Genomic DNA, 24,527 nt, shown 5'->3' with positions numbered 1-24,527 from the left:
TCTGTCTTTCCTCTTCACCTAACATAAACGAAGTTGCGCGTCTGTTAAACCACACAGTCTAGTTTTAGGTTAATTAACATAAATAGCCAAGACTACGAACTCATTCCTACTAAACCAGGCACTTCACGTTAGATTGCTTAACATTCATATCCGGGACGTACTTAGAAAATGATATGATGGACCATACTGAAACAACGATAAAAAAAAGATTCATTATCACAGGTAAAAGATCAGGTGTTGTGACGAGAGCTTACACAATTAATGGTGGAAAAATATGACGGTTTGGACAGGTCAGTAAACAGAAATAATACGGGGGTTTTTATCTCATTTTCTGTTGTCATGAATAACAATTCACTAACGCCATCTGTTGTTTCATTCATTAGATAAGAGTCAATGGCGTTTATGTACGCACTTGGAAATATGTGTTTTTGTGTTTGTGTGTGTGTGTGTGAGAGAGAGAGAGAGAGAGAGAGAGAGAGAGAGAGAGAGAGAGAGAGAGAGAGAGAGAGAATGTGGGTATATTTGTGAAACATACGTTGTAAGATAAGGTTGTGGAATATCTGTCATTCCTTGATATTCTCCCCACAGCAGAAGGTCTGAGCGACGTGGTTTCAACCACCGCCCAGACCTCTTGTATGACCCGTTGATACACAATGTGTATTGTGGTGTATGATCGTTCCGTTATTGTGGTATGTCCACACTGTTATCACAGAACACAGGAGGTTTATCTGCCGGAGGCGATAAAGGCTTTAGTTTGCTTCACGTCCGTTGGCTTGCACGTTATCTGTGTGTGTGTGTGTGTGTGTGTGTGTGTGTGTGTGTGTGTGACTACTGTCTGGGTAATGGGGTAAGGGATTTTACACTCTTCCTGCCCCCGTCTCTTAACCTTACAATATTACAGTATAGCAATACACACCACAGCATTGCAATGAATTCGAGGTCACAGTATTAGAATAGACACACCGTCACAATAGAAGGGGCTATCGTATCAGTCACAATAGAAGGAGCTATCGCATCATTCACAATAGAAGGAGCTATCGTATCAGTCACAATAGAAGGAGCTATCGCATCATTCACAATAGAAGGAGCTATCGTATCAGTCACAATAGAAGGAGCTATCGTATCAGTCACAATAGAAGGAGCTATCGGTTCAGTCACAGTAGTATTGTTCGAGACGGTAATTGGCAAGACAGACGATATGACCCACAGTGCCCCCACCTACCCCTCTTGGACCCTCTATCGTTAGACATGAAGTGGGGGGGGGGGGGGCATTCGAGAGATCGCCAGCAGCTGGTGCACGTCGTTAACCACCTTGGAACGCCACGTGGGTACGACCCTGGTGCATGACCAGCACGTCCCTTAAGCACGTGCTTAGAGTGTTACGTGAGGGTTATCAGCTGGCAAATGGGTCCAATGGTCATTAGTGGAGGCCATTATAGGTTAACACTGGCATTAATTATGGCTTTGTTTATCGAGATGACTCAAAGGTCAAAGGAAATGTGTTTTTTAATGAAATGTATTCAAAGAGTTTGATTCAGAAATATATTGCTCAATAAATTACAAATATACTGCTTTATAAATTGGTAAATATTGTTGCAACAAAGGGATTATCGTCCATAAATCATTTTTGTTTTTATATTACTTGAAATATAACTCGTTAAATGAAAACTGAAAATAAAATGATTAAAAAAAAAGAAAGATGATTTTCAAATGTGATTGCGATCATGATCTGGCATAATGTAATTCAACTCGACTTCAATTAATCTGAAAGGAATTAAGACAAAAATAATCTGAGATGTTGTTGTCAAGATCACAACATCCTATTAGTCACAGGGAAGTTGCCATGTCCTCTGACTCTCATGTACATCTACACATGGTTGTGATCTTGAGTGACGCCTGACCCCCCTCCAGACACAGAAGATAGATCAACGCTGGTTCAAGGTGGCCTCTGGGAGGGCCATACCTCCCATGATGTTGGCCAAGATGTTGCTCCTGTTGACCTGCACAGCACTCATGATCTCCTGCGACGAAGATGACCGGTTGATGCGCGTGGCATTCCGTTGCAACACGTCCTCCCAGTAGTCGATCTGGTTCATCTTCTGCAGCACGAGGCTCCTCATGGCTTCGATGCCTCCGAGGAGTCCCTTCTCCTCCTCGAGTCTCACTCTCAGTTGGTTTATGTTGGCGTCGTGTTCGGCGATGCTGCAGTCGCACTCCATCAGGAGTTTGCTCAGCTCTTCCCTGAAGTGGTCCAGGGCGTTGACTCTGGAGTTGAGGAACTCAGAGTGGGTCATCTTCATGTGCACGACAGCCTCAGTCGCTGAGATGACCTGACAGCGCCCGTCGGGAGGAGGAGGATGGAGGATATCTAAGCAGCTGTCACACACCCACTCCTCGCATCGCTTGCAGTACAGGTGCAGTAGTAAGCCGTGGTTGCTGCAAGAACCGACCCCAGGCGGTGCTTCGGGTGTACAAGATGCCAGCGCTGGTTCTGCTTTATCCACCGGTTGGAATCCACTGCTCGTTACTGAAGGACTAGTACGGATCTTCCCTTTAAGAGACGCCTTCACTCCATTGGATGTCAAGCTTGAATCCTGCTCGAGGTGGAACTGCGTCATTGGCCTAGTTTGTGAAGCATTTGAATCCGTCTCAGGAACAGCAGGTCTGGCCAATCTTGGCTTCGAGGTACCTGGTACTTTCCACAAGTGTGGACCATCTACATCGTCTCTGCCAAGATCAGACGAGTGAAGGGAAGTGATTCGTTGATTCGTGTCTTCACTCATTTCCATGTCATCCTCAGCAAGAGTTTGAGCTTCAGTCTGGTCACTTGGAGACTGTTGCTTCTGATCAGCATTTGATGGGTTTGCCTTAACTCTCTTAGCGTCATCAATGTCCCCGGTGCCTGTAGAAGTGGAGGGAGGCAGGCTGAACTCCTGACTGTCTACACTTCGTGCTCTAGCGAGTTCACCTCCACTCTCACCGTCAAATTGACTTTGCCTTGATTGGGTAAGTTTCTGTTGTCGATTGGCAAATGTTGACACCCTCTCTGACGATTGGTCCTCCACCTGCTTCACTTCCTCCTCCTCCTCCTCCTTCTCTTCCTCTTCCGTCTTATGTTGAAGATTAGAACGCAGAAAACTCAGCCTAAGAGACAACGAATTTGGCTGTGAGCGTCCCTGTTCTGTGTCTGTGCTGAGAGCGTCTCGCATCTGGTAACGAGACTGACGCTGCTGAACGCCAGAGTCACTTATGTCTGCCTTGCCTTGTGCCTCGTTAGCGGTGTTGTGAGTTTGTCTCGCTCTCGCCGCCAGGAAGTTTCGGTTCTTTGCGTTCCTCGCCCGCCAGATATCCTGAACGCTGCTACTGGTACCAGGACGAGAGAGCTTGGCTTCAAGATTTTTACCCACTGGTGCTGTATGTGTTCGTGGTACATCGAAGTCATCGGAGGACTTGAGTCGCAAGTCGTTCGTCGTAAGTCTGGGACGAGAGGTGTTTGCTGCTCCACCAGTGTGTGGATCCTCAACACCTTCATCTCTTGTGCTCTTGGAGTCCTTATTTTGTTCATCAGATGCACCATTCTTTGCTGACTTTACGTGTTGCGTGTTCGTATCGTCTCCTTCGGCAGCTGGTGGCCCTCTGTGTAGATTACTATTCGATTCAGGTCCTTGGTATGTCCTTTGATGTTCGCTGGTCGTGCGTCTGTACTCTTGTGACTCCAGGTGACTGTCGAACCCTCGCCAGCTGTTGAGTGTGTTCTCACTGTCATCTGTGTCATTGTCTTCACTGCCGTCCTCACTCTGGCTTCTGTCTTCGCCAGGATCTGACAGTTTACCTCTTCGAGGCGATTCATCTGTGGCAGAACACCAAGAACTAGTCAGACGCAGGTCATGTCCTCCTTTGTCTTCCCCTCTTTGCCCTCTGCCAGAGTCGCTAGAAATCAGAGGAAGAGACTTCGTTGATCTGAGCCATGAAGTCTTCGATGCAGGACTGGTACTGCCATCATCCAGATCTTTACTGGAGTCTTGTACCGTCCGGCTGGATCTACCCATCCAAGCTCTGAAACGCGGCGATTCCCCTGTGCTAGATAAAGGCCGATGGAGCCTCTTCCCCTCCCCGCTGGAGGCTGATATTCCTTCTGCAGGAGTCGTATCGCCCGCGGTAGTGTCGGTAGGTAGCGACAGACTTGGCCTCGTAGCTGAATCTCCCTCTGTCCCTTTCGCCCGAGCGATGTGATCACCGTAGGAACCGAGCGATGTCTTCGAGTTGGCGGTTCTCAGGGATTTCCCTCCCAACGGCGAATGGTAACTAGAGCGAGAGGAAGTGGATCCGGACCTCCAACTAGAGGCAGATGATGGTCCGTCTGACGCTAAAGCACTGGGTTTTTCATGAGAGGTGACCTCCCCTTGGTATTTCGAGGTCTTGTGTGATGTCTTTGCAATACGTGTCTCGTCTTCGCTCCCAGAGTCAACCGACCGATATCTCCTCCATCTTCCTCGTTGACTGAGGGATTTTGGCTCCACTTTTCCACTCTTCAGTTCACCGTCAGTAGAGGGGTCAGCCACTCCGCTTGAAGCCTTGTTAGTGCCGAGTTTATCTCCCTGGGTCGAGTCCCAGAATTCACCGTCTGTTGCAGAGGACTCGTCTTCGTCAGTCTGGTCTTCAGACACATCCTCATCCCGTCGCTCGTTACCGTCTCCCTGCTGACGGAGGTCGGGGAAGATGCTATTGCTTGTAGTAGGTGGAGGAGAGAGGGGAAGACTCGGCGCTGTGTTCGAGGAGTCTGCGGCTTCATCTGTACCACCTGGGTCGACGCTGCTAGTCTCTCTGGTCTTATGGCTCTCCGTTTGAGTTATTTTTTCCACCCGTCGAGCGACGGAATGAACAGAATCGTCTGACCAAGAGCTGGTCGGTGGGTGATCCTCACTCCTCGTTCTTCGCATTCTCGACAATGAACTACTTGTCAGCCTCGCACCTGGATCGGGTGAGCTCTGTTCTCCAGCTGGGGCGTCGCCTTGGTCCTCCCTCAGTCGTCGAGGCGTGACGGCGTCCACCCCCGCGCTGCTCGTCCTTGATAAGTAACTCGTCCTGGACATCAGACGAGCACTTAGAGAAGATCTTTGAGCCGACCTCGTCTCTTGGTCGAACGTATTTGACACTTTTCCAGAGCCATGATAGTTTTCCTCTGCTGGCGACCGATTTCCCTTCAGGTTTTCTTCGTTTTCTTCCGTAATTGTTTTTGAGATGAAGCCTGTTCTGGCGGACAGACGAGCACTGAGTGTAGAAGATCGGGCTAATCTTCCAGCCTCCCTGGAAGTGCTGGAAGACACGCCACTTTGTGATTCACGAACGTTTTCTAGTTCCGTCGACCGACTTCGAGTCAGAACTGTGTCAGGACTCACACTTCTCCTTCTTCCTTCACTCTCTCTCGTAGATCCACTAAGGTCCTTCAGGCTGGCTGAGAGCGAGCGGTCGAGCCTCCTCGTCTTATCAAAAGTCCTAAACATCCTTCCTGTCTGATGTTGGCTGGGGGTGATGTCTACGTTTTCTTTGTCGAAGGACTCAGTCATTTTCCACTTCGCACTGGACGAATCCTTGACTCTCTCTTGGTGAGTTGTCTCATTAGCGCTTCCTGATGGAACAGAAGTTCGTCTTTGGGTTGCCACATTTTCTCTCATCCTTGTTAAGGGAGAGTTGAATTTACTAACTGCCTGAGGACGAGATAGATTTGGATCCCTATTTTCACTATCAGACGTTGCTTCGTTGTATTCACCATCAGGTTGACCGTCATCACTTCGGTAACTGCTGGAAGGCGATAGATTTCCAAGGAGACCTCTGGAGGATCCTGGATCTTCCCTGGAACGAAGAGGAGTTGGTGATATATCGTCTCCAAAGCCAGGTGACTCATGACTCAGGCCTCGAGCGAAGGACTTTTCACGAGTCTTTGTGTCAGTCTCAGACGACGATGGGGCAGCACTGGCTGTCCTGGAATCATCTTCATTACTTGACAGATTTCGAGATTTGGTGGTGATGGAACGACACATCTTCAGGACGTGGCTTGGAGTGTTGGAGTCTCTCATTCTCGACTTTCTTGCATCAGCAGTGGTGTTTCTTCTCCACACTAAGTTCTCATCCCTCTCTCGACTGGAAATACTCCTATCTACCTCATCTACCTCTGCTTTGGTGTCACTGGAAGTGCCTGATGCAGAGCTACGGAGTGTTGAGTCGAACTTGGAAAGCTTCGGAAATGCGGCGTTGGACGCTGTAGAGACTACAGGATCAGAGACTCTTGTTGACTTCGACGAACTATCATGTTCACTGGAGGACGAGTCGGTCGACCTCTGGTCTTGGGAAAGAAGCCTGGACACTCTGTTCGTGAGGGGCAACTGGACCGAACTTATGGGTCTGGTTTGAACGTGCTTCGATTCTGATTCACGGGAAGTTGAAGCTGTTGTGTTCAAAGATTCGTCACTCGAGGTGTTGAAGCGATGAGACGTTCTGGAACGTCGCGTCTCTGTTGAAATCTCAGTTGAACCGTTAGATAACAGGTGACTTGTACTGGACAAGCCTTCATCTCTCAGACCAACAGTCCCGTTAGTCTCTGAGGATGACTGGGATACATTGGAACCCCTGTTACTGACGCTGAACGGGTTACTTATAGTCGGAAGCTCGTATGAGAGAGTCGACTGTGGTCGACTCTCTCTCAATTCTTCGCTGTTGAACCTCGAATAGGTTGCTGAGCGAGGTGCGTCTACATCATCTTTACTCCAGCTGTTATCAGGAGAAGATAGCCCCTTAGGGTCGTCGGAGAGTCTAAGCTTTGACCCTGAATCACTAGAGAGGGACCTGGTAGAGGCGGCGGACCCTAAGGGGAGTCCTGAGCCTGAGTGTGAGGAGGTTCTCACATTCCTCCCTATAGCAGGTAGATCCAGTCCCCTGGTAGTTGTGGTAGAGGCCGTGGATCTCAGACCTTGAGTATAGGAAGAGGGAGAGGTCGGCCCTCCTCTTGAACTACTTGTCTGGAGGGTAGATGACGGTAAGGCGGAGGTTCCAGACCTCCACTCGTGACTGGAAGTACTATCAGATGTTCTGAAAGCTGGCGTGCGAGGTGTTGACGACGTGGCGGCCTTCAGGAGGTTGAAGTCTGTGGGCAACTGGGCGGCAGAGAGGGCGATGAAGGGCCGGCTGCAGGTAGGGCACCGCCGCGTCCCCCTCGCTATAACCTGCTCCAGGCAGTGGGTGCAGAAGGTATGGCCACAGAACAGTGAGCGGGGACACCTCTTCCCCTTGTCGTACTTCAAGTGGCACTCGCTGCACTCAAGCCTGGCCTCGTCCATGACTCTGCAACACAGTAGACACCCAATTAAAAACGGAAAAAAAAAGAAAAAACGCTCCAGACAAAATATTTTTTCTCTTTAATTTTTCCCCTTTCTTTCAAACCCACATTAAAAAAAAAAAGAGAAAGTAGAATGACTTGAAAATAAATTTGCTGTTTTAACTCAAAAAAAAGTGAAAAAGAATAGAAATTTAGAATTAATTAAGAGAGAAATAAAGTGACGTTTAATTAACTGAGAGTGGAGAGCTGGTCTTTGTGTTACGGTCAACCGGACGAAATGACATTATTTTTAGCCTAGTCGCTGGGTAGGCTGGACACTATGATATATTACACACACACACACACACACACACACACACTGAGCAGCGGCATCAGCAGCGGGGAAGCCAAATCAAAGGAGAATATCATTTGTGTCATTATTCTTCGAGAAACACCGATGTAGCAGGGTACGGTCGGGGGAACACAACAGATACATGGCCTCCAAAAAAAAAATGTTTTAAAGTAAATATTAATGGAAGTCGGTAGCTAATTATTCGTTCAATTAACTAATCAAATCAAGGTTAGTCTGGATGATCGGTTATTTGGGTTTTAGTCCCATCAGTTGCCATGGGTCATGACCTTCGTCGACGCCAAGTTATGCCCCACCAGTGACCAGTCCTTGTACACCTTCTTCAGGCGCTCAGGGTCATCCTAAAACTACGTTATGGGCCTCTCAAGGAAGAGCTAAAATACCTGTGGGTAGACGGGGGAACTGGACAGTTAACAGCACGTATATCATGGCTGTAACAGAATATGTATAGATAGATAGATTGATAGATTAATAGATAGATAGATAGATAGACAGATAGATAGATAGATGGTACTTTCAAGCGGTACAAAATGGGTATAGATACTGTGGGAAATTAGTTCATAATGATGCTGCCAGTTTACAACCATTCAAGGAACTGCAGTGGCATAGAATATACATAGAAATTTTTCCGTACGATAGTGACACACATCACTGTACCACAGAGCAGCACATCACTACACCACAGAGCGACATATCCTCAATATCAGTGGACCAGAAATTTCGATTCTTTGGCTTGAAAATGGAACTACTTGAAAAACGAATACTCTTCATCTCGACCAGAGCTTATGCATGTGTCCACCACTAGGTGTGATGTATATAGGTATGTGTTCACAGTTCATGTTCATATCATATACCCGAGATATATTCGTCATCTGATTACTGGCACTCAAGGCTTGTGGGAGAGGGGAAGGGGAGATATAAGCAGCGTAGGGGAGAGAATCGGAGAAAACAAAAAAAGACAGAGACAAAGAGAGAAAATGAGGGTGTGTGTGTGTGTGTGTGTCTATATATATTTGTTCGTTTGTGGGCACATGTGTGTGTCTGTGTACATGTATGAGATGGAGAAGGACAGAGAGAGAGAGAGAGAGAGAGAGAGAGAGAGAGAGAGAGAGAGAGAGAGAGAGAGAGAGAGAGAGAGAGAGAATGAATAAAGTCGAAAGAAGCTGGTAACGTCAGTGTACACAAAGCTTTCACCGCGTCTCATTCCAACTATACCTGCAGTCACGGGGTCCCTCAAGGCCTTTAGTTGGTTCCCATGAAGATCAGATACTGAGGACCGCTGGAGGAACAGCAGTAGGAGACAGCAGTAGGAGGGTGTTAGCTCACAGCTTCTGTACCTGTGATATTGTCTGCCCTGGACACGCCATTGTCTGCACTATCACTGAAAATATGTCATGTTGGTGTATTGTCTTGATAACGAGGCGGGCTGATCGCTTATCTCTGCGCTAATCTAATTGATAACAATATCTGTGCTTTCTGGGTTATCAAATGTTAAAATTCTCTCTACTTATTCTATATCATATTCATCGTCCAGATTCTATATCTTCCGTTGAACTATATGGTATATCATATGCTTCATATCTAGATATCTTAATAGCTTTAATAAATCATATAGGATGATATCAGTTATGGCAACTCATCATATAACTGTTCAAAAATGGTTGATTGGAAGAATATCAGTGTGTTTTTCAGTGTTATTGATGCTCATGGTGATGGGAGAACGGTGTGTGATTGTGTGTGTGTATGTGTGTGTGTGTGTGTGTGTGTGTGTGTGTGTGTGTGTGTGTGTGTGTGTGTGTGTGTGTGTGTGTGTGTCTGTGTGTAGCTTATCACCATCAGATGAGTCAACTCTCACACATCCTCACACGCACTTGCACATGCACCTACGTACACACAATACATACACATGCATACATGTATACTATCTATATATACATATATGTATTATTTATCAATATATAACCCCATCTCTCTCTCTCTCTCTCTTTCTCTCTCTCTCTCTCTCTCTCTCTCTCTCTCTCTCTCTCTCTCTCTCTCTCTCTCTCTCTCTCTCTCTCTCTCTCTCTCTCTCTCTCTCCACCTCACACTTTCCCCCGTCTAAACATAACCTCCCCAACATTATCTCCCACACCCCCCATGACACTCTCCACCACCACGAGCCACGTACAAACCCACATATACACCCTCTCTCACCCACCCACCACCATCAGTAACCACCAGAGCTAAAGTTCTTCCATGATGACCTTCCAGGGGAGCTGGACGATAAGATGAAGTGGCTCAAGAACTTCGAGCGCCTGCTGGAGATCCAGAGGAACATCGTCTGGCCGCCTGTGACGGAATTAGATCCTAAGGTTTACATACCGGAGTTCCTCAAGGTAATTTGCTTCCCCCCCAGTGAACCTCCTCTGTTGTCTAGTCGATTGATTGAGCTGTCAGCGATCTCTGCAACCGACTCTCTCTCTCTCTCTCTCTCTCTCTCTCTCTCTCTCTCTCTCTCTCTCTCTCTCTCTCTCTCTCTCTCTCTCTCTCTCTCTCTCTCTCTCGTTCCAGCATCACTTCAACACTTCTAATTCAGGAGGTGTAGTATTTCCCTGTGTAGTTACTACAACTACAAGGGAAACAGGGCCGACTCAGCAATCCTAGTCAGAGGAAGTGATTGTAAACAAATAAGAGAAGGGTGGAATAAGCATTGTTTCTGTTGTCTTAACTGTTGTAACTGTTGCTCCCCTCCCCTCATTTCTGTTTCTGTGGTGTGTATGTGTGTGTGTGTGTGTGTGTGTGTGTGTGTGTGTGTGTGTGTGGCAGGTGAACACACTCTCACGAAGCAATTACGCGCATCATTGAATTATTTAGACGGATGAGAACGTCAATAGAATTTTATGGAACCAAGAGAGCGGGTAATGTGAGGACCATAAGGTGGAGGGAGAGAGAGAGACTCTCTCTCTCTCTCTCTCTCTCTCTCTCTCTCTCTCTCTCTCTCTCTCTCTCTCTCTCTCTCTCTCTCTCTCTCACCAGTGTAGCGAGCCTGGCACTTCAGTCGAAGGGTCTTGTATGGCAAAAGAAAAATAGTAAATATATACACATATGATATAGAATAACGCTGCGTAAGAGGAAGAGGAGAGTGTGATAAATGAAGACCAAAAGAATAGGCGAAAATGTATTTGGATGATCAGTATGCTGAGAAGATGCATAGAAGTTAATCAAAATAAGTTTATAGATGATCTTAGCCGAGAAAAAAAGATAGAATCTGCATAAGAACTGTATTGATCTGTTCACCTGTTTCTGGAAGTCACAATGAAGAATTTTTCACAGAAATTCAAAAATGAATTTTCGTTTTTGAGTGCTGAAGTCGGACACAGGTTACCAAGTACTCTTACCTCATGAGGGTCGATCATGGTGAAACAAACAGTGAATATACAGCAGCATTTTTTTCATTTCAAAGTATGAATAGAACTGCCTCCTAAAGGATGGTAGGTCGTGGGAATAGAGTGGATCATGCGATGGATGATAGATGGGAAAGACAGGGGAACCAGATGGAAAAAAATCAATAAGAAAATCCTTTCTCGGTGTTTAAAATGTAAGTCAATCCTGTGATGACATTCATTACAAAGTTAAGTTGCTATATGAAAAGAGAAGTGCTTAGGGAACGAGTGCGTGTGATTAGGAGATCTCTACGAGAAAGTGTCAGGAAGTCAAGGGAAAGGTGCAAGGGCTGGAAAAGAGGTTAAGTATATCTCTATGTTGTATAGAAATTGTCGCACCCAAAATGTCAGGCCACTTGACCCCGAATATCGATCTTATGATATCATAAGCCCATTGGAACCAGATTCAGAGGTCTGTCTTATATAATCCTTACCCTTACTGCCTCTTGGAATTAGGGTTTATCGTCTTTATCATACCACCATCAGAGGGAGTTAAGAATAGTGTTCTATCACCCATATCCGTTCTATCACTTGAAGTGATGGTTTATCATTCTTATTACACCACGAGAGAGAGTTAAGTGTAATGATCTATCATACTTATCCTTAATTAGGAAATGCTGAGTGCTCTCTCACTCACCCACCGCCTCTCCTTCCTGCCACAGGGGGCCATCTCGCGGCAGCCGTGCGAACGCCTGATTGTCTCTCCCAGACGACAGATCATCTTGGAGGGATCCTTGCACATGCTAGACCACAACAAACCACAGGAGATGTACGTCATCCTCTTTGACGACATGCTTCTCATCACCAGAAGGAAGAAAGGTCTCCATAAGAAGGTATTACAGTGAACGTCCCCCTCCTTGTTTTCACATTTGAGTGACCAAAACACGAGAGTTTTCATAATGATACGAGAGCAAATGCCTCACCATTTCAGCCTACAATGGTCACTGTTGACGCTGACATAACTCACTCTAGCTAGTAGCATTAATCCCGCTCAATCATTGCCTGCAGAAATCCTCCCTGACGGAGAATTGGCCGAGCTCGTGTTCCCGCGGGTCTACAGGGAGCGAGTCGGCCCTCCGGTACATCGTGTACAAGCAGCCCCTCTCCCTGGATCGCTTCTTCATCCATGACGTCACGCCCCATGAGTCCGCTGCCTCCAAACTCGAGGCTGCCTTCGTCCTCGTCAACCTCAATCGCTTCCAGCAAATCGTGGCTGTCTACACCTTCCAGGCCCAGACCGAACAGATTAAGGTGAGAACGGGTTGCTATGACTAGTCTCGCCTCAGTGATGTTGGAGGTAAGAGGAAGTTTCTTATTCAGAATGAAATTAAAGCTTCACTTAAATAGGGAAGCTACAGAATGTTGTATGAATGTCACTCGATGATGAGAAAGGTTAGTATAGGGATACAAAGGAGTACAATATGAAAGTGGACACAAAGCAAATACTTAAGGGTACTCAGGATGCCTTATGAATGTCGAGTATTTACTTATAGTGTAGGTAAGTTGCATGAGTGTTGGAGTGCATGTCCCAACACTGATAAGAGTAGGAATTTCTGTTATCTTGATCAAGATATCGAGGAAAAACAATGTGATGGATGACTTACGAGGGGAAATCTTTTTTTTATGGAGATAGGGAAGTATACATAAGGAACACCTGAGTAAGGACACTATGTTACGTGAAGAAATGGTTAGGTTGAAGCAGGAAGGAAAGGCTTTGTAAGATGTCATTGACAAATAGGACGCTTACCAAGTGACAGCTTGGCGAGGAAGATGATATGTGATAGTATTGCTACAGGGACAAGGTCAAGATATAGACCGGTGAAGATAGAAACGAAAACAGGAAGTGAATTATTTAGATATATAGATAGAGGAGGAGAGAGAAAGAGAGAAAGAAAGAGAAAGGTTCAGTATAGGTCTCCAGCCTACAGTTCCTCACTCTGTTTTCTCCCCCTCCCAGCAAACGTGGCTACTGAAGCTTCGAGACACACAGGAGAAGTGGAAGAGGACCTTACAGAACACGGTGTTCAGGTCCCAGCGTCTGCCTTCGTCAGCCACGACGCCTCCCAAGGGCACGCAAGCCTTCAGGCAAGACCCAAGCCTGAACAAGGAGTACCCGTGATCCTCCGAACCAATGAGTTCGACTCTCCTACTTTCAACCGATACTGTGGCTTCGAAACCTTAGTGTTTGTTTCGCTTCTAAATGACCCAAGCCTTAAACTAGGAGTGTCAGTGATTCTGTGAACCAGTGAGTTCGTCTCTGCCACCACCAACCGATACTATGGCTTCGGAACCTGTATGAGTGAGTGTGAGGTTCGCTCGTAAACCCGAACGAGTCATGTGGGTGTTTGGTGTTTCGAAGCTTCACGCAGTGGCGTTCCAGGAACCACTCACGCTTCATTGCATTATACACAACTGAGTTATTTTAATACGCGGTTTCTGCGCGTTCACAGCCACATTCTTACGGCCGCAAGTATCCCTCATAACATCCTTACATAGTTGCTGAGTTACTCCCTGTACACTTCTCTGTGAGAAAGTAAATCAACTTCTTTTATCAAAGAAATTCGTAGAGTTTGCGAGAACTTTGTGTCAACACTTGTAACGACAGCAACCAAACCTTCTTCATAACCAGACACTCACCTCCAATAACCACCTCTTCACAGCGACCCCCTTAGTGTTATAGGACATCCCTCTAAGACAGTGGCCATCCACTGAACATAGTCATCCACTGATTTTTCAGATTATATATATTTTTTTTTTTAAGAACACTACAGCTGGTCACTACCATTAGGTGAGGAGCTAGTATGAAGCACTAACTGTGATGACTAGATTAATTCGCCTTTGCTGGGTCTCTTGTAGGAAGAGATAGATTTATATTGTCATGATTACTATTATTACTATTATCATTATCATCATCATTGTTATTATTATGATTATTATTATTACTATCATTAATATTATTATTATTATTATTATTATTATTATTATTATTATTATTATTATTATTATTATTATTTTTATCATTATCATTATTAGTAGTAGTATTAGCATTATTATTATTATTATCATTATTATCATGATTATCATTATTACTTCTACTGCTATCACTACCACTTCTTTTCTGTATTTATTATTGTCATTATTATTATTAGTAGTAGTAGTAGTAATATCATTACCACTGCTATGATTAGCGTTAAGATAGATCTCATAAACATTACAGACAATGAAACTTGACAAAGGATTACAGACACTACAGCAGATAACACAAAACAAAACCCGACTCTTTCATAAAGTCGAGTGTTCTGTAATCCTTGAGACGAAAGATAACTCGTTCTGTTCAGTGTGAATATCTGAACACACACACGTCTATGCCCATAGTTTCAAAATACGATTATCGGCTGCCTTCACCACATCCGACAGATGGTGTGTGAAGGCAGACTAGAAAGACTGAACAGAACATACAGCTTCTTGGTTTTGCCAAGTTGGATCCCAATAAAGTGTTGTTCGAACCCTGGACAAATTCTTCCCTTGAAAGGGTGGGTTGTGTGTGTGTTACCAGGCGACCAAAGTCGTTCTGGGAAAGGTGTGGACGTCACTTTAAAGTGAAGATTTTGCCTAAAGATAAAGAGGCAATAAAGGTCGAAATATATGTGATAAACAGAAGTAGAGGAATCCTTGTATTCGCCACATCACCTACGTAGGTTTAAAGAAACTTGTCTCACAAAAAAGAAGAACTGTATAAAGTATTTTGAAGGAATTATTTATGTATGTTTGTATCCCTCCTCTTCTCTACTTTTTCACACACAGACCTTTTTACAATATGGTGAAGGGTTTCTCCTCTCGTTATATAAGATGTAAGGATACCAGTGAATCCTCTTCCTAGTTACTGAGGCTAACTAGGTTCCATATGGACTTTGACTCGGTGAGATTGAAAACGAACCTTAGCAAGGTCGACTCCCGGGTCTGCTCGCACTGATCTCCTCACATGATGATAGATTGTGATTTGTTTTGTATATGAACTGTGAGCAAACGATGTATATAGATATAGTGAGTGAGCCTTGCCTCTATGCGGCGCCGGAACTCGACAGCCACTGAAGGGGAAGCATATTTACGAATGGGAGAGCAGTTGGAGTCGTTTCAAACGACCCCAAAGTGCAACACAGCGTTGAATGTTTGAATGGCATTGCATTCACAAACAGGAGTCATATATATATATATATATATATATATATATATATATATATATATATATATATATATATATATATCAGACCTATGATTGCAAATCTTGTAGATCTTTAAATTCAATGAGATTCAGTCACATACTCGTCAATGTGTTGATCACGTAAACACATCCAGAGGGATGATCAAAGCCACTGAAACAGGATCCACAAAGTCAACAACGCCTTGTAAGTGCACACCAAAGCTCTCCTGGTCATGGTCGACTGTCGTGTCATGTTGGTGTCGTTGATCACACACACACACACAGATGCATGCACATTGGGGGCCCAGCCTTCTGCCTGTCTCTACCAGGCAAATCAGGTCTTTGATTGAGACCTTAGCTCAGAGATTGGGTGAGCTCACTGACTTTCCAGCCTCCTGCAGAAGCAGACAGACACCACCCCCTTCGCTGGAGGATGTGGCCTTTGGCTAACTGGGCTGTGTTAGTAAATTGTTACGCACCGGTGCATATTCGCTACAGCAAAGAGATGTACCATAGAAAATAAAAGAAGACAATAGATACAGCCTATATTTTTTTTCTGTTGCTGTGTGAATGATGTGAGGGACTTACGTGTCATGTATGTGTGTGTCTGTGTGTGTGAGTCTGTGTGTGTGTGTGTCTGGGTGTGTCTGTGTCTGTCTGTGAGTATGTATAGAGGTTCCGGCTTTGCCGTTTCTCAGTCACATGGGTTAACCGACTTTCGTTCGCTGGGTTACCTTAAGGAATGTAAATTTCTTACCTCAACACAACTATTATGCTTACATTTAAAACCATTTATGTGTATCATCATGTCGAATAATCTGGCTGTAAATAATTCTTTGGATGTAAGGACCATTTTTGTACTATGTAAATGCCCTGTGTTTAGGATCTCCTGCAAAGATTTAGTAGAGAAAGAGAGATTTTTTGCAAAGTAGGTTGGAGGTATCATTGTTCCACTGTCAGACCCAAACGTCTCGTTCCATAAATCATTATAGTAACGGTGCCGTGGGTTGCCTCACGCCTGTCTGTGTGTCTGGGTGTGTTCTTACATTCAAGAAAATTAAAAGTGAATTTCCCTCAGGCGTTCAGGCATGAATAAATTACTGTTTCGAATATTGAGGAATTTTGTTTTCAAGTGACAAGGATATTTCCCATCCACCGTCGTCTTGTTCTGAATATTATGCAGACTCGAAAGGAAAATGGAAAACGGTTGCTTAACCTAAATGAAGGTATTCCACGCAGAGGGATCGTACAGATTCATGTTTACTTTAAGACCCTTGGGTGCGTTACACACTCACACACACATACACACACCACTTGCCTGCGTCAGTAGCCACACCCTTCACCTCCTTTCTCCGGACGCACCCTTCTGGGGAGACAGGTTGCCCCCGGACGAAGATAGGTGTAGGGAAGAGAGAGAGGCGCACTCACTCAACTCGACGCACAATACCTAGGAACATTTACCGACTGCTGACTTTGCCCTCTCTGTTGGTTACCCTCCTATCGCAATGAGATGAAACATTTAAGTGGTCTCTTTTGTTCCCTGTGAGATAAAGCTCTTTCAAAGGTCATGGTACGATGAGACCAGAGAACATAATACGAAGGATTGGAATCTTTCGATACCCATTATTAAACTGCCGAGACGCAGATCAATACATAAGTCACTTACCCGTTGGTGTGATCATATTTTTTTTTTATCATTTGGAGATAAATTTACCCCCTTTTATCTGTGTTATCTTTGATGAAGCCGACTGTATATGGCTTATGTCGCGAAGTAATTCTCTGCCTTCATCAGCACACTCAAGTCTGATATTTATTTCCCGAAACTATCAAGTGTTAAAGGAAGAAAAGAGAAAAAAAAATGTAATTCATTTCCAAAGACTTTTGTCCATTTTGAAATTTTCTTCTAGGTGTCATGTCCAAGACCCACATCCAGTCCCTAGTGAGATGAATCATAATGTATCAAAGTTCGTTCGATCTGGTTACTACGTTAGACAAAAAAGACCTTTTTACTAAAAGCCATTTTTTGGACTTTTACACGAATTCCAGTAACCATTTTAACGGCCTTCCTCCCTGAACGGGTGAACCTAAGTTTGTAAATTAGCATCTCTCAAGGAAGAAGGAAAAAAAAAAAAAAAATATATATATATATATATATATATATATATATATATATATATATATATATATATATATAAGAAAAAATGAATTCTCAATGTTTATAAATTCCACGACTTACCAGTTACTGATGTTGATTATCAATCGAATAGATTATATTATGAGAGGCTTCAACTGAGCGAATGGTTTGTTTGAACGCCTCTTCTTCCTCCTCCGCCACCTCCCACCTTCCTCGGAAGGTGTTGGCTGATACATAAAGAGAAAGAGAGAAAGAAGAGAAAGAGAAGATAGAAAGAGAGAGAGAGAGAGAGAGCGAGAGAGACATACACACTTATGAATCACCTGGCCATTGTCCCTTTCCGACATAATGACCCAGGTCCACACACTCGCGTGCGCGCGCGCTGGTGCTGCTCCCACCACCACCACCTCCTCACCGGGCGTCCGCAGATGGCTAGGTTGGCACCGTCGTCTACTTTGGGTTTTGTGGACGTCAGGTGCCGCAGTGGTGGAGGTGATTGGGCAGCCATGTCACTTCCGTCACAACGGGGTAACGTTGAGCATAAAGTCAACAACGCCACCAGATGTATCGTTCAGTCTCTCTGTCTGTCTCTCTTTCTCTCTCTTTCCCTCTCTCTCTCTCTTTCTCTCTAAACACAACCCGAAATTTATAGAAAGATCACCAGAGTGTGGCTTTGTTCCCCCCCCCCCTTCCCCTACCCTACCCTCAACCCACCCACTACGCTGTAATGGCGTATAACGCAGAGTTGTCGTGCGTACAGACGGGATTCATTTGCCCGTCTATAAGTTAAAAAGATATATAGAAACCCGGGTTAATTTTATCTACAGGAAGGTGCCAAATCCAGCTTGAGTGATTCAGGCAATGATTGTAGGTCGACTGTTTTTACATTGTACAAATAAATGTGCCATAAACACTGTATTTTCCTTACCTTTAACGATCAGTGTAGGTGGGAACTGTTAGGTTAACTAACGAACAACCTCCAGGGTCGTCACAGGAGAAGAGTGGGAAGGGATGGTGGTGGATGCAAGTGACTCAAAGTCCTCCCCTCCTGTATGATTACTTCCAAAGTAGTAGAAACAGGTTAAGGAGCCAATGAAGTGGTCTTTCATTAAAGGTGGTGTCATGTGTTCCTTGACTGTGATCTCAATAGCTGAACGTCCTACATCTAACTTAAATGCTGAGCTATTCAAACTTGGTGAACCCACGCTGCGAATCTGTCAAAATGACCTTAAATTCATACTAAGTTTAAAAAACAACTAACCTTATGAAAACCCTTTAAGGATAACGTTATAGAAAAAAACTTTAAAGTTAACCTTATAAAAAAGATGTTTAGGTTAACCTTATATCAATCCTCTGAGGCTAACCAATTAAAAAACATTAAACTTCGTCATAAAACTCTTAGATTCACTGTTATCAGAATTATTGACGTAGATACGTTAAATTCCTCACGCAGCTGTGATAAACAAAGGCCAAATACGTTATCAGACATTGTAATCAAAGTGTTCCATTAACTACTTCGAATTTACTCATTGATGAAGTTCAATATATTCAGTTCCTTACAATAATTCTGAAGGAAAATGTAAGATCAATTGAGACATTCACAAATCTGGGGACTCTATTCTTCAACTGTCAAATTTTTTTTTATATATTTCTGAAGATGATGTTTACAGTCACGAACAAAAGTCCTTTCCCAGGCTAGCCCTTAAGAAGGGAAGAAGGAAGACTTATGTAGCAGTTCTTCTAGTGATGGAAACCCTGTGTTTCAGGAAAGAAAAGGAGACACCTTTTAGATATAACGAAAAAACTGTTTAATTGATAAGGGAAAAAAGGTGGGAAAGAGAGACATTGAAAAGGCAATAAGGAGAGATAAGGAGACATGTAGAGAGGTATCGATACAATGGCCGGTAACTTAGGCCTTTTAATGAGACAGAAAATATGAGAAACGACTGATTATGATCGATATTTGCCCTAAGAACGACTAATTAACAGGGCCAGAGAGGATTCAGGGTGCTTAAAAGGTATCCAGGGACACGCTCTCAGTATTTGAAATACGTTATAGGTAACGTAATGAGAATCCTGTGGTAGTTTCAGCTGATTAAGACCACTTAAAGATTATTCCCCAGGGCTTAGGGAGAAATCTCACCAGTGGTCTTTGAGAAAAGTGCTTGGTAACCGCTTGGAAATATGACAAAGGAACTCATAAACGGACGAGTGAAAAGGTCTGTGGGCGTGCATGGGAGAATAAGATAATAGAAGACTTGATGATCTATGAGGAGGTCATCTGCTGGAGGATAGTAAACCAGGAGGCTCCTACCTACCCATTACTTTGAAATGAAAAGGTAAGGAATAGAAGACAGAAGGCTTACAGTCTTGGATGAGGTGGAAAGCTTGCCATTTGAAAATAAACACGTTTAAATTGTGTTAGGAGAGACATCAGTGTTGCATCGCATTGCCCCGGCGTATGACTCCATAACTGGTTAGTGTTAGTCAATATAAGATGTGTGTGTGTGTACTATCTTATCAGCTCCTCCGGATGTAGCTGAGTGATCATGATAGTGTAAACATAAATTTGATAACCGGGGATAAAGGCGCGAGGTAAAATTATTTTAGTTCCTACTCCAATAAGGACGCACTTATCCGCGTTTTCTCTTATGAATCTCTAGAGAAAGCTGTTTTAGGGGGACTGCAGGAAATGATGGAGCCCTTTCCTTTTTCCTACCTAACTATCTTTCCCTTCATCAAAATGCTTTCCAACAAGCTGATGAAGTACATAACGTTTCAGGGGAAAGCACAGAGATCATCCTTTTCCACTGCATATTATCATTTCTTCTTCTAACAATTTGTATCATTCTCTTAGCCTATACATTTCTGAATTTTCGTATCCATAACTTATCATAAATAGCAATCATTGTACTTTGCGTGTCTACTCTACGTATGGTATGGATTCTAACTTAGTGACATTTCAGTTTCTGATAGATATTAGATCCTTCAACATACTAAATGACTTTATGATAGGAGGTACTGATTCGAAATAGGGCTTGACCTATCAAAAATAGAACCAAGTTTTATGCATCATATGTTTGAAGTATAGTGTACAGTGTGGCCAAAGCTCCTTTATTGATTGGCTCTCATTAAACCCAACGACACAATGATACGTAATCCCTCTTAAAATGTTCTCAGAAATACACTTCTCCCAAGTAGGGTTTTGAAGTCCACGAACACCAGTCGAAACATAGAGTTGTATTGCCTTCAACGCATTTTGTCAATGTGTATTACTTTTGTAAAGGTCAACGAAGTATATAAACACCTGGCCTTACTATATCACTAGACCCCCCTCATACCCAACGTACGTTTTCCACGCTAAAGACACTCGACGCTTATTCCTTAATTGTGCTGTACACATCCAGGAGAAGCGATGACCCAACATGATCATGCATACTGACCTGTGGTCCCGTCCAGCGGACGTGGCCAGTTTCCTGAGCGCTGCTGTGGCTCCATATAAGGTGGCTCCTCGAGAAGAAAAGTATATATATATATATATATATATATATATATATATATATATATATATATATATATATATATATATATATATATGATATGACCTAGCCATAACCGTAATCGTTTTTATATTGGAGACATTTAAATCATTAGTTGCCACGGCTGGCCATGACAGGCAATAGAACGAAAAGTAAAATGAAATGAAATAGAATAAAAAAAAAAAAACGGAGAGGAAAGAAGAATGGCTGATGACCGTGAGTGAAAATCTCTTGTTTTACTGAGTCTGGAAAACCTGACGTCAATTTCCGTTCAACAGAGCGTCATGCTCTGGGTGAGTCAGCCGGAGGAGGGAGGGATGTGATGGTCTGCTATCCTCCCTCCTCCCCAGAGCCTCCTCCGGGAGAAGGAGGAGGAGGAAGAGGAAGAGGAGGAAGGGAATGGGCAAGAGGGATGGTGGGGTGGTGTTTGGAGGAAATGGAAGGCGCCGTAGAGGAAATGGGGATTGCTTTGGTGGTTGTTGTGGAGGAGGGGGAGGGAGTTGGATGGGAGGAGGCAGACGCGGGGGGAATGGAAATGACAGCAGCCATACCTGAATGGGAGAGAGAGAGAGAGAGAGAGAGAGAGAGAGAGAGAGAGAGAGAGAGAGAGAGAGAGAGAGAGAGAGAGAGAGAGAGAGAGAGAGAGAAGCCAACTCATCCTAAATGAGGAGGAAAAAAAAGAGGAAAGAGGAATTGACACACTGTCGTTCAACATATCATTAACATCAACGATTCTCCATTTCATTTATGCAAATGAGAGGGCTGTACCCTCATTAGCATAAATAGGTAGATTGATAACAACAATTACCATATTGTAATAAAGCCTTTTATTACTATAACTACCACAGAGACACCATACATCTACATATTTTTTAAAAGGGTTCCATCAAGCCACACGTAGTCCAAGTGTGATTGGCTTGTTGGATCGTTATCAACCAATACCCGCCAGTGGTTTGAACACGTAGTCAGGAGCGATGGTTAAGAGAGGCAATACGCAAGGTGATGTATAGAAGGATAGACAACGGATTATAGTTATAGAACATAGTTGTACATAGATATGTCCCAAGCGATGGTAGAGTAGAATGAAGAGGAGGGGAGGGAGTGGTATTTCCTTTATCTGCCAAAATCAACATTCTCTCTCTCTCTCTCTCTCTCTCTCTCTCTCTCTCTCTCTCTCTCTCTCTCTCTCTCCTCTCTCTCTCTCTCTCTCTCTCTCTCTCTCTCTCTCTCTCTAATCTAACCTAACCCCCTCCCCCTCCCCGGCCTCCCCGATACATCATGTCAGCCTTTATGACCTGCGCTGTGTGTGTGTGTGTGTGTGTGTGTGTGTGTGTGTGTGTGTGTGTGTGTGTGTGTGTGGTTACCCCCATCCACCATAAACAAACCCATGACTTATCCAGATTGACCTAACGCTATTACCTATCCTCCCTCAAGGCTCGATTCAGTGAGGTGTCTCATGGTTTCCTTGGCTTCTGTTCGTAGACGATCTATACACACAGTCGGCCTTTGCGAAGGACGAACAGATGAAGAGGGATTAAGTGGCACTTACGCTCGAGGAATAGGTGGGAGAAAGTGACGTAGTGGTGTGTTAGGGTCCCATTAAGTATATTTATTTGTCCAACTTTAGGTATGTCATATATGTATATATATATATATATATATATATATATATATATATATATATATATATATATATATATATATATTTTTTTTTTTTTTTTCATACTATTCGCTATTTCCCGCGATAGCGAGGTAGCGTTAAGAACAGAGGACTGGGCCTTTGAGGGAATATCCTCACCTGGCCCTCTTCTCTGTTCCTTCTTTTGGAAAATTAAAAAAAAAAAAAAAAAAAAAAAACGAGAGGGGAGGATTTCCAGCCCTATATATATAGGTGTTGAAGGGGGTCCCTAAACAAGCAGTTACAAGGTTACAATGGTCGTGTCATTGTTTACAATGAACCTGGATTACTCTCGCCTCCTCATACAGTGGTGTAGTGTCTTGTGTTATCATGAAATTCCTCTAATCTAACCCAATTTATTCTCTACAGAACAAATATTGATTCATTATCTTCCTCACTCGTTTGAACGGAAGTGTGAGTTTCAGTCGTGACTTATTTACCAGTCTTGCAAAGTTTTGCCTAAACGGATCTGATTTCGGCATAACATAACAACCAAGGAAATGAGTCAGTGTTGACCTAGACGCCGGGGGGAGTGCACGCTTTTCCAAGACTAGGGAAGTGATTGCTATATTGTGCTGTGTGGCTATTCTGTGATATCTTGTAAGTATGTCTTACCTAGTTGTCTTGTATTGTTCATTCATTTAGACGAGTTTTAGAAAACTTTTGATTTATTTCTATGTATAATTTAGAGTGAACGCCCTTTAGGATGTGGAGAGCGTGTGGTTGTTTTGCGGTATGCGAATGATCTGTTAAGTCGTTTGCGCAATTACTTGTTACTTCGTATATGTTCGTTTATTAGATATGTTTTGGAAAGCCTTCAATCACCTCGGATGTATCATATTTCAACTTTAATGACCTCGAACGGCAAAGATTCGAACCCCCGTTCCATTCGTTCGGTAGCTGGGTCTTCCGACCACTTGGCCCGTACCCCCGACTGATGACCACTCGGCCCGTACCACTGACTGACCACTTGGCCCGTACCCTCGACTGACCACTTGGCCCGTACCCCCGACTGATGACCACTTGGCCCGTACCCCCAACTGACCACTTGACCCGCACCCCCGACTGACCACTTGGCCCGTACCCCCGACTGACCACTTGGCCCGTACCCCCGACTGACCACTTGGCCCGTACCCCCGACTGACCTCTTGGCCATGCTAACTATAACAGGAGATCGAGTGTTCGTTGACCAACGGTGGTCAACCCCGGTTAACATGCCGTCAGGCTCACATGACACCATTTTAGTGCCCCACGTCCCACACAAATGTTCCGGGGTTCGAATCCTTGCTGCTAGAGGGCGCTGCGTTTCTGTGAAAGCGGGTGTTCATCAGTACTATAATCGTATTCATTTACCTCAGCGTGCGACAGTAATTTTGGTAACGTTGCTGGCTACTGTGTACTGTGGGCTTCCGTGGTGTAGTGGTTAGCGTACCTGACCATGACGCATTCTGGGTCGAGCGCGTAGGTTCGAATCTTGGCTGCGGGAGTGGGTCCACAGCCAATCCAGCTGTTCATCCAACCCCTTAGTGGTAGGGTAGTATATATGTAATATGTCTTCACTCCTATGTGCGTGTGTACCTCTCTCTCTCTCTCTCTCTCTCTCTCTCTCTCTCTCTCTCTCTCTCTCTCTCTCTCTCTCTCTCCCTCTCATCCTGTGGGAGGATAAAAAGAAAAATAGATAAGGAAAGATAATGGCGGCGTGAATCAAACGTCCTCATATCCCATTTTCTCTCAAATAAATCTCGCGACAGATCAGATGGCCTTGGCTTGCCCGTGTGTGTGTGTGTTTTTTGTCCTGAGATATCTATTACGTGTACGACGATAGATGGTGTATATAACCCTGTCTACACGGTTCCTGGCTGTTATATTTC

General features: G+C 44.2%; 2 protein-coding genes and 1 long non-coding RNA gene across 9 annotated transcripts in view; 2 read left to right on the top strand and 1 right to left on the bottom strand.

Annotated features, from left to right (window-relative positions):
* LOC139759876 (uncharacterized) overlaps positions 1–17,451 on the top strand; it is a 406,891-nt gene extending 389,440 nt beyond the window's left edge. For all 7 annotated transcript variants that reach the window (XM_071682396.1, XM_071682397.1, XM_071682398.1 and 4 more), the window contains 4 exons: positions 9,933–10,057; positions 11,767–11,937; positions 12,113–12,355; positions 13,062–17,451. In XM_071682396.1, the coding sequence (XP_071538497.1) occupies positions 9,933–10,057; positions 11,767–11,937; positions 12,113–12,355; positions 13,062–13,223 (701 nt within the window). In that variant the 3' untranslated portion in view covers positions 13,224–17,451. The remainder of the gene's footprint in view (positions 1–9,932; positions 10,058–11,766; positions 11,938–12,112; positions 12,356–13,061) is intronic.
* Positions 1,526–9,055, bottom strand: LOC139759875 (uncharacterized). The gene is made up of 2 exons (XM_071682395.1): positions 8,898–9,055; positions 1,526–7,338 (listed from the first exon to the last, which is right to left on the bottom strand). The coding sequence occupies exon 2, from the start codon at positions 7,332–7,334 to the stop codon at positions 1,926–1,928; it is 5,409 nt and encodes a 1,802-aa protein (XP_071538496.1). The 5' UTR covers positions 7,335–7,338; positions 8,898–9,055; the 3' UTR covers positions 1,526–1,925.
* A 5,727-nt stretch (positions 17,452–23,178) lies between the features above and the next one.
* Positions 23,179–24,527, top strand: part of LOC139759874 (uncharacterized) — an 84,042-nt gene continuing 82,693 nt past the window's right edge. Inside the window, exon 1 of the long non-coding RNA XR_011715163.1 lies at positions 23,179–23,256. This is a non-coding gene — a long non-coding RNA (uncharacterized lncRNA). The remainder of the gene's footprint in view (positions 23,257–24,527) is intronic.

This window comes from Panulirus ornatus, chromosome 34 (genome assembly GCF_036320965.1).
Source record: "Panulirus ornatus isolate Po-2019 chromosome 34, ASM3632096v1, whole genome shotgun sequence".
Lineage (NCBI taxonomy): Eukaryota > Metazoa > Arthropoda > Malacostraca > Decapoda > Palinuridae > Panulirus > Panulirus ornatus.
This window is presented reverse-complemented; position numbering and strand designations above follow the sequence as displayed.